This window comes from Leptodactylus fuscus, chromosome 7 (genome assembly GCF_031893055.1).
Source record: "Leptodactylus fuscus isolate aLepFus1 chromosome 7, aLepFus1.hap2, whole genome shotgun sequence".
In the NCBI taxonomy this organism is placed as follows: Eukaryota; Metazoa; Chordata; class Amphibia; order Anura; family Leptodactylidae; genus Leptodactylus; species Leptodactylus fuscus.
In genome coordinates this window covers 115,441,093-115,456,410 of record NC_134271.1, presented here as the reverse complement: position 1 = coordinate 115,456,410, position 15,318 = coordinate 115,441,093, and the positions used below count along the sequence as shown (strand labels likewise).

Below are 15,318 nucleotides of genomic sequence, written 5' to 3'. Positions count from 1 at the left end.
ACTTTAGTTATGCCAATACTGCCAACATTCGCCCAATGTGGCAGACAAGGGGCAGACCGGGGTTTATGGTGCATGTTTGATCCAAAAGGTGCACCTAAATGTCACCCCTCTACACAAGAAAACCCGTATAGAGGCAATGATGAATCCCCCCCCCCCATTGTGTTCATTTGCTCCTGAATGCTGAGTCTTCCTATGTATTATTATCATCAGTTAAGTTGAATACATATTTTAGAAGCCCCTTAAACATTATTTTTCTCGCCAAACATGACCTTTAATAAATTTTAAGTTTACACCCCCTTTCTGTCCACTGGAGGCACAAATTGATTTTTGTATTGATTTGAACTAAACTAGAATTATTGACCCGTAATGTGCTGTATGTGAACTGGACTGTGAGATATCTCCATTACAGCTGAACTGAGGCATAAATGTACTGTTATTTTAGCGTAAAATTCCCATTGGGAGCTGACCAAACCTACTGTATTGACCCTGCAGTAATAACAGTGTGTAAAAGCAGCGTTGGCAAGTTTCGTGCTTATATATATATATATTACATACATATATATTTATTTCTATGAAATCTCAATATTATCCGCAAAGAATGTTTTACCATTAGTTCCGTGTTTGCTGTACTACTTATCAGAAAAATGTCTTGATAATTGGCAGAACACAGTCTCTCCCCATCCTGGGGCTCCCAGGCATCAGCTGGAATTTGTTGTAAGTGTTCATTTTCCGTGCAGCACCCCCACAGGGGAAGCCAAGCATTACACAATGGCCTTACATATCAATGGCTTGTTTATGTAATGCAGGACAGGACCTTTACAAAGCCAAGCCAAGAAATTAACATACAGAGGACCTCCCCTCATGGAGGACCTACCTTGTATCAAAATGGGCTTTCTAAACTGGACCACCCCTTTAAGGCATATCAGTTGACAAAATGTTATATAACAAACAAAGAAAAACACAAAATCTATGTTAGAAATATAGTACAGGGTATTTAGAACATGTCCTTGTCTAATTATTATCAAGGGTAGAAATTATTTTGACCTTAATAAGTTAAGGAAAAGAAATATAGTACAGTGTTTGGGAAATACTTTGGATCTATGGTGGAATTACTCCTAACCCTAAAAACATATAAATATAATTTTATATATATTCCATATATATACTCACCGGCCACTTTATTAGGTACACCTGTCCAACTGCTCGTTAACACTTAATTTCTAATCAGCCAATCACATGGCGGCAACTCAGTGCATTTAGGCATGTAGACATGGTCAAGACAATCTCCTGCAGTTCAAACCGAGCATCAGTATGGGGAAGAAAGGTGATTTGAGTGCCTTTGAACGTGGCATGGTTGTTGGTGCCAGAAGGGCTGGTCTGAGTATTTCAGAAACTGCTGATCTACTGGGATTTTCACACACAACCATCTCTAGGGTTTACAGAGAATGGTCCGAAAAAGAAAAAACATCCAGTGAGCGGCAGTTCTGTGGGCGGAAATGCGTTGTTGATGCCAGAGGTCAGAGGAGAATGGCCAGACTGGTTCGAGCTGATAGAAAGGCAACAGTGACTCAAATAGCCACCCGTTACAACCAAAGTAGCCAGAAGAGCATCTCTGAACGCACAGTACGTCGAACTTTGAGGCAGATGGGCTACAGCAGCAGAAGACCACACCGGGTGCCACTCCTTTCAGCTAAGAACAGGAAACTGAGGCTACAATTTGCACAAGCTCATCGAAATTGGACAATTGAAGATTGGAAAAACGTTGCCTGGTCTGATGAGTCTCGATTTCTGCTGCGACATTCGGATGGTAGGGTCAGAATTTGGTGTCAACAAAATGAAAGCATGGATCCATCCTGCCTTGTATCAACGGTTCAGGCTGCTGGTGGTGGTGTCATGGTGTGGGGAATATTTTCTTGGCACTCTTTGGGCCCCTTGGTACCAATTGAGCATCGTTGCAACGCCAAAGCCTACCTGAGTATTGTTGCTGACCATGTCCATCCCTTTATGACCACAATGTACCCAACATCTGATGGCTACTTTCAGCAGGATAATGCAATGCCATGTCATAAAGCTGGAATCATCTCAGACTGGTTTCTTGAACATGACAATGAGTTCACTGTACTCCAATGGCCTCCACAGTCACCAGATCTCAATCCAATAGAGCATCTTTGAGATGTAGTGGAACGGGAGATTCGCATCATGGATGTGCAGCCGACAAATCTGCGGCAACTGTGTGATGCCATCATGTCAATATGGACCAAAATCTCTGAGGAATGCTTCCAGCACCTTGTTGAATCTATGCCACGAAGAATTGAGGCAGTTCTGAAGGCAAAAGGGGGTCCAACCCGTTACTAGCATGGTGTACCTAATAAAGTGGCCAGTGAGTGTATATATATATATATATATATATATATATATATATATATATATATATATATATATATAGTGCGATTTTGCGGAATATTGATTTACGTCACAAATGCACAATTTACACTTCTCTAACCCTTCAGAAAACTGCTGTGAACATGTTAATAAATATAATAATAATTAGCGATGTATTAAGAGGCAGACATTCACTTTAAGGATAAAACATTCTTTGTAGCCGAGCGATTCAGAGTAATGTATCTGCTGACTACTGTCAGACCAGCCACTGTATTCATTGTGTAAAGCTCATAAGTCTTACAGTTGTCTGAAATGTATTCACACAGAGACACATTATATGAAGATCAGTGACCCATAAGCAGAAAGCAGCCAGCTTCTGTGAAATGTCTGTGTTTATCTGATTCCATACTGAGATGTTCAGGGCACCCCTAGCTATGTATTCACGGCGTATCACTGTACTTATCTCACTTCTATCTATAGCGGTGTCTGATTTCAGAAATATACTCATCCGCCTCAGTACTGACCTCTTGCCCTTATGTTTCATTGCACAATTGGCCACTAAACGGGATGGCATTGTAATTTACATTTACATTATCTACTTTTCTGTGTTTATATCTGTATAAACAGAACACAAGGATGCAGGAAATTCTAGAGTATTTGTATTCTCTGTACTATCATGTAAAATTGATGCCCGCTATCAAAGCAGTAACTTCAGGCTCCTGGACCCCAATTCAATGTCTGTAACAGGGCCCCCTACCTCCCTTGTGTTATTTAGAACAGTGGTATATTTTATGTGGCAGGGGGACTTTTGGAAACCCATCAGGGTCCAGGACGTGGTAGCGACTGCTACCCCTGCACTTTCTATTGCTAGGCCACTGTCTGCTACTGCATAGGCCCCTCTAGATGGTGGCTAAAATATTAGAGGATTACATTATAAGGGCAAATAATGGGCTAGGGGTGGTTCAGGAAAGTTAGATACCCCCCGACCAAATTTCAAGGAATACGCACATTTCATAAGTAGTAGCAAATGACTTCCTAGAACCACACAAACTATATATAGTAGATTACCTGCCAAGGAATTGCAAGTAGCAAATCTGCAGCGTATATAGTAGCAGCAAAATAACCTGGAAATTGACCTACAATGGATATAAATCTGCAACCTGTCAATTTATGCTGCTTGGTATCCCCCTCCCCCCACCTTTATAAAAGGAGCTGCAAATAATGCCCCCCCATACACCTAATAGAAAAGTCCACAAGACCTAATAATGATGATGTTACATGGATTGGGGTCTTCCAATTCTGCTTCATCAGTTGATGTTGGATGAAAGAATGTTTCAACATATTGAATTTTGTCATACCCAAAGTTTTGTTACTCCAGAGAAAAGCCACCCCTAAAGGTATTAGGCAGCATCTTTCATGCTCAGCTATATATAGGGATGTGGGGAGAAATCGCTAGTGGCTCAAGTGTTTGGCTAATCTCTTAGACAATCCCTTTTTATTACACAAGACCCCACTGATAAATCAATCATATGGTTCAGCTGCTCAGATCCCCAATGATCACCTGTAAATGTTCAGTTCTCCAGTAGTAACACAATAGATAAAAGAAGCATTACACAGCTCTTATCTAATGGGCTGTCCATGTAACGTATGGACATTCTGGGTCCTCCAAAGTGAGCGACACTCTTTGTAACCACTTTCTGCTCGCACTTGGAACTCGCTAATAGAGTGCTGTGAAAATTGTCCTTCTAGACCAGGGGTGCTCACACTTTTTGAGCATGTGAGCTACTTTAGAAATTGACCAAGGGATAAGATCTACTACCCACTTCTTGTGGGCGGGGGTGGGGTGGGGCCTTGGGCGGGGGCGGAGCGTGAGAGAAGGAGATAGCTCTCCGGTGTCTGCTTGTTCACAAAGCAGGCTGAGAATCATCTCCGGACACTGGCAGGCGGGGCCGCCGCAGCCCTGACTGCGAACGAGTGCACGGCCCCGGCCTGCCAGTGTCCAGAGATGATTCTCAGCCTGTGCTGTCAACAAGCAGACACCGATCCCGCGATCGACCCATACGTCCTTCGCGATTGACTGGTAGATCACGATCGACGTATTAGGCACCCCTGTTCTAGACGATCCCTTGACATCAGTGTTAGGTTTGCTGCATGAGATGTTGCCTTTGTGAGCATGACGGACATTTCATTAAATAGTTCTCCGTATATTGTTATCAAGGCAAAGAACTTTTTTTTTTTCTTTACTTATTAAAAACAGCTTGACTTTATGATCTGTAATGAAGATTTTGGTTTCACTGACATAATAAATGCATGAGATCTTGCCCAGCAATGGTGTGCCTTTATACATTCCTAGTTAGTTCTCTTCATACATATATATGCATGCTCCTGTTTTGAACGCATGCAGGTTGCTCAGTTGTGTCCATGGAAATTAAAGACTAATATGTGTTCTATTGTATTCATTTCATTTTGTACAACGATCAGAGGTGACAGGCCCTACAATCTTGTATGATTCATTATGCATGGTCCCATAGAAATGCTAATGATTCTTATTGTCAGGATTCACTGATGGGTGTTATTATAACTGTATATTATTCTTAAAGAGAACCTGTCGCAATCATCATGCAGTGCTCTCTGTAGGCTGCACTTTATAGAGCTGGTCGAGCTGAGCGGTTTAATTTATATTTATACATATATACTGTGTGTGTGTATATATATATATATATATATATATATATATATATATATATATATATTACTGCATATAATATATTAAATTAAATTACATAACATATAATATACATTTGTGTTAAATTATGTATAAAATATTATTTGTTTTTCTAAAATTCCGCTAAATCTGGCTTTAGGGTCCAGTGGCAGTCGTACTAAGTAGGACTGCCCACTGGACTTTTAAAGAGGTTGTCCCATTTCAAGGATCCTATCTTTACTGATAGCTTATGTAAATTGAAAACTTTTCCTAAATGTATTACTTTAGAATTGCTGCTTTGTTTTCCTGCTATGTGACCTTATTCCTCTCATTGTATACACAGTGTTACCATTACCATGGACCTGTGAGATAGGACAAGTGATGTCACTCACTGCTCTGCCAGCAGGACAATCAGTTCAGCTAACGGCAGTTTGCTGATAAAGCCAAATCTGTTATCTATGTAAACACACAGATAACACTGAGTTCGTTCTCTACAAGCATCTGCTTATTATCTGATGTGCATAAGTATTTTGATACTTCAGTGTCCTATTCAGCAAGGGAAGGGGGGAATAGAGGAAGTGCGAAGAAAAAACAACAGACAAACTGCTGAAACAGTGAGATAGGAAAACCCCTTTAAGCCTAAAAAGAACTATTATGAGTTATACTGAGTGTTTTCTCTTACAACTATATGTCAATTTGCTCAGATTGATATAAAGGTTAGAGGTGAAAAATTTAGTATAGCCTATTTTTTATTCATTAAAATCGCTATGAAGTTTAGGAGGCGAAGCTTTCAATTAGGTCACTGATAGGACTGCCTCCTTGACTTCTGTACATAGAAAAAACATACATTTTAATTGAAAAACTACAAGTTACACTAAATCTTATCCCACAAAGCTCTATATTCAATCTGCTCGGCTCATCCTGCTCTATAATATGCTGATGTAGGTAGCATTACATTTTCCTGGTGACAGGATCCCTTTAAGGCACAAACATTTGGCTGCATTACATATTTGGCTATTCTTTGTGCCTAATTTTTGGTATAATAATCTTGAAAACTGTATTATGCAGGCATCCAAAGAATAGCTCATCAGTATATATGTCCTGGAAAACCTATTTAATCGAGTGCTCGATGATCAGCAAGTTGTGTAACATTCTATGTAGATTTTAACTCTGGAATGTTTATAAATGGTGTTTCAGAATTAGATATGTATATAATGAGATGGACACTTACAGGCTGAAATCTTAAAGGGGTTGTCCAGCCTGTTAAGTTGTTATTTAAAAAATAAAATAAAATAAAGATTGAGAGTTCTCAGTAGTTGATACCTTTTTTAATGGCTAACAAAAAATGATGACATGTTGCGAGCTTTCGGAATAACTTGATTCCTTCATCAGGCTGGTATACTAGCCTGATGAAGGAATCAAGTTATTCCAAAAGCTCGCAATATGTCATCATTTTTTGTTAGCCATTACAAAAAGGTATCAACTACTGAGAACTCTCAATCTTTATATTTCATATCCTCTGGCTAATACGGTACAAAGATACATTTTTCTTTTTTTTAAAAAAAAAAAAAAGTCATCATACCATTATTTCTGTTTCCCCACTAGACTCTACTTCTTTGTCTTTTTCAGCATGAGAAGGTGACCGCTTCAGCCAGTGCTTGGCTAAGCAGACAGTTCCTTTAACATTGATAGATAATGTTTTTCTGTAGAACCTTATTGACCGATAAACATGTTTCGTTGTGGAAGCGCAGCTTTTTTTTTTTGTTGCAGATTTTTTGCATTTTTTTGAGCCAAAGCTAAGAATGGCTACAAGAGGAATGGTATATATATATATATATATATATATATATATATATATATATATATATATATATTTATTACTTATACTTCTACCTTCTGCTCAATCCACTCCTGGCTTTGGCTCAAAAAACCGCAACAAAATCTACAACAAAAAAAGCAATGTGGGGCCTTAGCCTAAATATTTGATCTTCTGATCGCTTTGATTCAGACAAGTCTTTCTGCAATATTTGTAGTAAAGTAGAAAACATTCCTTTAACCCTGTTGCAGAATGGTTAGAATCAGGCACATTACGCTATTCCATTTTGTAACCAGTCCCTCTGTTTCCCTCTCGTCCCTCTCCTCCTCCCCTTTCCAGCCTATCATCTTTGTATCGGACAGAGCAAACAGCAATAAGGAGTTGAGTGTGGACGAAGTGTCTGATGAAGAGAAGAAAAAAAAGGGAGCGGAGCAAAAAGAGAATAAAGATAAGGTCATTGTGCCTTCTATTATTCTGATGGTGTGCCATTGCTGGGCAAGACTGTAATCCAAGGGCTTTTTAGGAATAATAATGTGTGGTAGTGTAATAAATAATCTATATAAATATCCAATATTATATCTCTCTACACTCCTTTATACTACACACAGAAAACAAAATCATTTCACCTAAAGTTTTGATAATGTTGCTAATGGGAGGATCAATGAGGCGTAGTCTAGACATCATGCTGTGCAACATTCTGATACATAAAAGATGTTTTCAGATTGCAGAATACTCATCCAATTACTGATAGATCTGAGCAAAGAACATATTTTCAATTGTCAATGTCAATTATTTGTTGCCATAGATGTACAGATTGTTCTACCTTGCTTTTCCTCTTGGCTGGATATGTCCACATGAGACATGTTATTATGAGATGATCAGCTTTTCAAGTCAATGTGGCTTTGTAATATTGTGTACTATTGGCCACCGCGTGACGTGAGTGGTAGCCTTCAATGAGTCTGTTATTGTTGACTCGAGTATAAGCCAATGGGGGGGGGATGTAGTAGCTACCGGAAAATTTCAAAAATTAAAATGGTTTTTGGGTGCAGTAGGTGCTGGGAAAGGGGAGGTGGTGTTTAGGTTGTCTGTCTGCCCCTTCCCTAAGTTTGAGGGCTGTTTTTTTTTTTTCCCCCACGTGGAATTCAGTCTGGCTGAATATAGGGTATCTGCAGTGCTCCTATTAACCCCTTCCTGATGGAAGAGGAGCACTGCAGATCCTATATTCAGTAGACCGGGCACTGTCAGACACAGGGATACCTAATGTGTATGTGTTTCATAGTAATTTTCTACTTTTATATGTATTCTAGGGAAAGGAGGGATTCAAAACTTTTATTTATTTATTTTTATTATATTTTTTAAAGCTTTTCTTCACTTTTATGGTAGATTCTATACATTACTATTGCTGCTGGCCATAGATCCCCCCCCCCCCCCCAAAAAAAAAAAAAAAAAAAATTCTGCTTCACTTGAGTATAAGCCAAGGGGGGCTTTTTCAGCACAAAAACTGTGCTTAAAAATTTGTCTTATACTCAAGTATATACGGTAAGTTAAGGGTGCACATATCTGTACAGTTTTAAATGAGACTGTGACATCAGTAAGGCAACCATATAGTATTCTCACCTTAGAGGGAATGGTGGGACCCAACTTTATCTCCAGAAGGTCTCTTAACCTCCATCCTGTGTGGAGAGGTGACCAACATCTATTGCATCAAGGTGAAGAAAGAATGGAAAGGTAGTTGGGTGTTTGTATGGCTCTCTACTCATCCTCTATAAGAATTACAGTGGGTATATCCCATCTTGTGCAACTCTCATGGCATACTAGCAGAGTCTTTAAAGAACAGTGTCTTTGTAGAGTCATAAGAAATAATCTTGGACTCCTAAAGCTGGACAGTTTGCCAGAAATTTTGTTTCCAAACAAACAATTATCTCGGAATGAATGCTAGCAATAAACGGAAGACAATCTTTCCCCCACTGATTCAAAGAGTAGGACTTTCTGCATGTTCTTGAGACAGCTTTTTATAAATGCTACAGAAAACACTAGGTACTACTGATCTCTTCTAATATTGGCTGGAGAAGAGCTTAATACATTTTCAGTCCTGCTGCAGCCAGTTGTTTTACACTAGGTTCAAACTAGTGCTCAGGTGTCCATTCTTTGGGTCCGCTTAGGGACACGAAAAATGGAAACCCTATCTATTTAAAAAACCATAGATCCTACAGACTATAGTGTGGGCCACCAGGTTTTTGCAGGACTTTTTTCGCCACGTATTTTAAGTGAAGTGGGGTCCCCAAACACTAGTGTGAACCTAGCATTACAGCCAGACACCGGACATTGGACATTGCTGAGGACCTGTGACATATACATTCCTTTATCTGTTCTTCAGTTTTAATTGGGGGTGGAATATGATCAAAGGAGAAGACATTGGAGCTGGTTAGTTGCTTTGATTATTCTTCTGGCACTCTCTTCTATAAAAAATACTCTGACCATAGTCACATGACTGGGGTTAAAAACAGTTTTGAAAACTGATGATATGGTTTGCTTATCCCCCATATTTTCACAGTACCTTCGTAGACTTTATTCTATTGACTGATCTGTGAAAACATATGATCTGTAAAAATGTCCTGTCCAAGAATAGACATGTGAATACAGACATTGTAATCAACGTGTTCCAAAAACGGACGTCATATGTCTGTTTTTGACATTCATGTGAATAAGCCCTTAGATAAGTTGTCCTATGCTAAATGTAATAAGATTTCTGTCTTGTGTACGTGCTGCAAATAGGGCCAAACACTTAAAGGAACCCACATTGTTTATACAAAATAGTCAAGGAAGCTTATTTTTTAATAATAATACTTTACAAAGTTAGTCTAGGGCTGAGTCCCCACACAGCATTATACAGTCCCTGTAAAGTGGATGGGATTGTAGTGAACTTCATCCACACATTGTGGGAAAATACAGATTTTGGAAATCGTAGAATGTCAATTATGGAAATGCCAGTGGTTTCCCTATAGGTATAATTGAAGACAGAAAGGTTTCCTCTGCGGACGTTCTGTAAAACCACAATGTTCTTTTTGCTTTGGCCCGCTCCGTGGGGCCTTAGCCTAAGGCTACGTTCACATCTGTGTTGAAGTCTCCAAGGAGGCGCTTTCGTAGTGTCCAAAATTGCCACTCTCAGTATAAAAAGAATGGACACCTGACAAACCAGACTCTGTCGGGCTCTATATATCTGCTATTTAGCAGCTCAACATAAGTGTGACCTTAACCCAAGATGCATATTCAGTTTACTTCTTCCCATTTGTATTGATGGCACAATCCCTTTAAGGTATGCTTAAAATTCCTATCTTTTCCCCCATACAAGCTAACTCTTCAAGGATTCTTCTTACCGTTGGATGACACCTTGGTGATATGATGTTGTATTTCTTTGCCCTTTACAATTTTTGAAAGCGATGTGAATGGAGAAAAGAGCACACACCATCTTAGAGAAATGAAGGTTCTGAGCCGTCTTTTTTATGTTGTTTCTTGTAGACCCCTGGTAACACTGATAAAGAGAGTGAAGAGGAGAAGCAATTCAGGAACATATTTCAGCAGATTGCCGGGGACGTGAGTATTATCACTAACATGGAGAAAACAGTTTACAAAAATAGCAAAACCAACAGATGTTTCTTAGACAAATTTGTTTCTGGGAAGGTTGGTGGAAAACAAATTATTTTGCTTCCTTTGTAGCTATATAATGAACAATGTAACAATACTCTAGCACATAGTTTTGTTAAAAAAATATTAAAAATTAAAGGGTTACACCAGTCCATTGATATGAATGGGTTATTTCCATCTTGGCAATTCACTGCCGACAAGGGAATAACTAGTCCCGGCCACCAGGGAGGGAACATATGAAAATGGGCAAGCAGTGCTTCTATAAGCTGTATGCATAACTCCCATAGGGATGGATGTGAGCCACGGAAATGGTGCAGCACAGATGAGCTATTCTATTTCCTTTGCTCCACAGTTACAGATACAGAAAAGATATAGGTGCATCACTCACGTCTATGGGAGTTGCAGAAATAGCATAGAGCAGCATTGGTTACATGTTTTCGTAAGTTCCCTCCATGGTGGTCAAGGTTCGCAAGCAAGTGATTAAAGTCTAAAGTTTAAGGGGGTCTATGGATGGGTTCCAGCCTAATTTGAGTATGGGAAAATCCTTTAATAGGGCTGTGCATAAGGTTTAAGCTTCTTGTCAGAAACCGCCCCACTTCTTCCCATGGGCTCTGCCTGGAATTCTAGCAATATCAGACACATTCCATGAACAGATATAATGTTACTTTTGTATCAAAAAACAAATACTTTCCACTAATCCTAAAAAATCTCAATTAGTCCTATTCAGAGTAGTAACAGAATGACACCAAATGACCCTTTGAGACTCACTTTAACTCTTAAGTATTATCATGGTGTCTATCATAATGATTTGTGTATGATAGTGGTGTATGATAGACATCATGATTAGAGATGAGTGAACAGTAAAATGTCCGAGGTTCGATATTCGTTTCGAGTAACCCCTCAATATTCGACTACTCGAATCGAATATTGAACCCTATTATAGTCTATGGGGGGAAAATGCTCGTTTCAGGGGTAGGCAACGTTCGATCAAATTATACTTACCAAGTTCACGAGTGAGGGTCGGGCTGGATCCTCCGAGAAGTCTTCTCCTTGCAGCGTCCCCGCGGAATCTTCCGGCTCTTCATTCACTCTGCCAGGCATCGGGCCTGGGCAGAGCCGACTGCGCATGCCTGCACTACAAGCAGACATGCGCAGACCGCTCTGCCCAGGCCCGATGCCTGGCAGAGTGAATGAAGAGCCGGAAGACGCCGCGGGGGAGCTGCACGGAGAAGACTTCAAAAGGTAGGAGAAGAACCAGCGTTGATTGGCCGACTGTATAGCATTCGGCCAATCAATGCTGGTTCTGCAGCGAACTTTTACATTCGTACTTGATCGAGTACGAGTATTTTGAATATCGTAGTATTCGATCGAATACCTACTCGATCGAGTACTACTCGCTCATCTCTAATCATGATAGTACTTAAAGGGGTTTCCCATCTCAGTCTTTCAGCAGTCTGCCTGCAGTCTTTTCATCTCACTTCCTGTATTTCTCCTCCCTCCCCCTCGCTAAATGGGCCGGAGAAGTCTCACAACACTTATACAGATCAGATAATGCGCAGATGCTTGAATATAATGGACTCGGTGTTACCTGTGTGTTTACATAGACAGATAACAGACCAAGCTTTTTCAGAAAACTGTAATTATGTCCTGACGTCAAGAACAGTGAGTAAGTGATGTCACTTGTCCTATAGGTCTGTGGTTATAGCAACGTTGTGTAAACGATGACAGGAATAAGTTCACATAGCAGGAGAGCAAAGCAGAATTTCTAAAGCAATATATTTAGGAAAAGTATTCAATTTACATAAGCTACCAGTATAAATAGGATCCTTGAGATGGGACAACCCCTTTAAATATAAATATGTCATATAAGGTTTAACATTACATTATAATATTATAGGGGTTGTCCATATGTGGATAACACCTTCATAGAATGAAGTATCCTCGGTGACTGATACAGATACCTATACAGAAACAGCAGAGATCCAATGCAGCGAACATGACCCCTTCACTGTTTTAGGGATGGCAGGAGGTGCAGTGATCAGATCACCTCCGAATGAATACACTATTGCTTTACAATTTAGGAATAACACTTAATATCTGATAAGAAGAGATCACTTGGCACTCACTATTTGTTTCTCTTTTAGGATATGGAAATTAGTGCTGATGAACTACAATCTGTACTGAACAGGGTTGTTTCTAAACGTAAGTGATCGTTTCATTGTATTTAGTTATAATCTAAAGCTGTATGAAAGTAATGGGGCCAATATATGCAAACTGCTGTGTACTCTAACATCTGGAGTGCTGGAGGAAGATGCACTAAAATTAATACATTTTAACAATTTAGGGGTATCTTAGGTGGTCCGTGCACCCCAGCATGGAATCTGTGCTGGCCAGAAACTAGTGTAGATTTCAGATATTATTTACACCAGTTGTTAAACTTGTCAGGATGAGAAAATTTTTACACAAAGGGAGACTTGTGCATAAAAATGGTGATTTTTCTTTTAATAAAATTCAACGCAACGTCTAAGCAAATGCAACACTTGTCGAAAAATGGCATACAAAAATAGAGAGCTGCAATTTACATTACCTGCAAAGTGAATGGGACTCCGGCTAATCGCATCCACGCATTGCAGACAAAAATCTACTTTCTTAAATATGTTTGGAAATCGCAGCATGTCCGCGCTGCGATTTTTTCCGCAAAGTGGGCATGGGGTTCGCATGAATCCCATCCACTTTGCAAGTACTGTAAAATGCCGCAATTTCGGCCCGTGGGGCCCAAGCATTAAAGTGTAACTCCATGACAGATGTTTGTTGCTCTTAAGGTGCGATGCTTCTTGGTCTGTCTGTCTGTATCACGGCAGCCTTATCACCTGCACATGGTGGCGTCATGAATGACAGCTGTCACCGTGACACTACCAGACATATTATAGATTCATTATATCATTGTGTCTCTCAAATGCACGCCGTATCTTTCAAGTGTTTTCACTTCCTGCAGACAAGAACCTGAAATCTGAAGGCTTCACTCTGGAATCTTGCCGCAGTATGATAGCTCTCATGGATGTATCCTTATCTTCAATCTGTCATCATCATAGCCACTAATCTTAGCATATTGTTCACGGTAAATGTACCTATAAAACCAGCAGTTATTTTGTGGTCAGTGATGTGGATGGTGATTTGGATTCACACCTCTATCCAACACAGAGACAAAAGGATTTGCCATAGAGAAGCTTTAGGTTTGTGACAATGGGCTCTGATAACAGCACATGCCCCAATGCCCTCCTGTATTATCATCTAGTCCTGTCTCGAATACATATACAGAACCCAAAATTAAATTCACAATATTTGGTAATCCCTTTAAAAAATTCATTGGGCAGATTTTGTTAATCCTGTCTAATAAGGACCCTTTCGCCACCTCCTCCATGTCCAGCTCTTTGTATCATGTAAGAGATGCTGCTCCATTGACTCCAAAGCATTTGGTATTTTTCTCTCTAGCACCCCAGTGTTCCTGAGCCATAGTATTGGTACCTGATATGCTTTTTCGGTTCTTTACTGTGAGATGGGCGATGTCAGGAAGGAGCAGGCAAGGGGTGTGGATAGATCATTCATCCTTTACATGAGATTTGTACAGACAGATGGTTGCGGACGGTTAAACCTGCAAGAATTCCAGCACCTATGGAAGAAAATCAAGCAGTGGCAGGTAACCTATTTATTGCTGGCCTCACTATAAATTACCAGAAAGGTCAGGGGGGAAATAAATGTTAAAAGTAAACTACTTACTGGTAAGTGCCTTATAAAGTGGACCCGGATTAGAAAAAGGCTGATTATTTCCAGATATAGTGGTTCACTTTCCATGATCTGTGTCTGGTATTGTAGCCATTCAAGACCTGATACTCATCTCACTGATCCACCAGTGCCACTCCCTTACTGGCACTGTCCAAGTCCTTCCTGGTACTTCCTAGTCCTAGACATACTGGAAACGCTCACTCAGACAATCACAGACATCGAAAATGACTTGCCTTAGCCAGTGATTGGATAAATGGGCATTTACTGTTTGTCTCGATATAACCAGGTAAGACGCGGTTCACATCTGCGTTCGGGTTTCCATTCGGGAAGTCCGCTTGGGGATCCCCCTAATAGAAATCTATACACATAGAAAAGCGGTTGCCTATGAAAACACATGGACCCTATAGACTATATTGGGGATCATGTGATCTCCGCTTGGTTTCCGCATGAAACATGCGGAGAAACAAGCAGCTCTTTTCTCTCTACATGTTTTGTGCGGAAACTGGGGTTGAGCCGATCTTGAGATTTCAGAATCAATTTTAAAATCCGATTTCCTATCATTTTCCAGCCGATCCTGTTCGTGAAAATTGCTCGAACACCGATCGAGATCCGATCTTTCCCAATCCCAATCGCTCAATCCTAGTCAATGCTTCTCTATGGGAAAAGTCACTTTTAGGGTTGAGTCGATCTTGGGATTTCTAAATCCAATTTGCGATCATTTTCAAGCCAATCCCAATCGTAAAATTTGCTCGATCGCCGATCTTGAAATTTCTAAATCCAATTTGTGATCATTTTCCACTCAATCTCGATCATGATATTTGCTCGATCGCTGATCAGGATCCGATATTTCCCGATCGCTCAACCCTAGTCAATGCTTCTCTATGGGAAAAGTCACTTTTAGGGTTGAGCTGATCTTGAAATTTCTAAATCCAATTTGCGATCATTTTCCAGCTGATCCCGATCGTGAAATTTGCTCGATCGCTGATCG

At 40.0% G+C, this 15,318-nt stretch overlaps 1 protein-coding gene across 2 annotated transcripts in view; it reads left to right on the top strand.

Annotated features, from left to right (window-relative positions):
* The window catches only part of CAPN3 (calpain 3), an 86,208-nt gene that overhangs the window by 61,822 nt on the left and 9,068 nt on the right, over positions 1 to 15,318 (top strand). For both annotated transcript variants that reach the window (XM_075282920.1, XM_075282919.1), the window contains 5 exons: positions 7,242 to 7,355; positions 10,422 to 10,496; positions 12,692 to 12,749; positions 13,543 to 13,607; positions 14,176 to 14,244. In XM_075282920.1, coding sequence (XP_075139021.1) covers positions 7,242 to 7,355; positions 10,422 to 10,496; positions 12,692 to 12,749; positions 13,543 to 13,607; positions 14,176 to 14,244 — 381 coding nt within the window. The remainder of the gene's footprint in view (positions 1 to 7,241; positions 7,356 to 10,421; positions 10,497 to 12,691; positions 12,750 to 13,542; positions 13,608 to 14,175; positions 14,245 to 15,318) is intronic.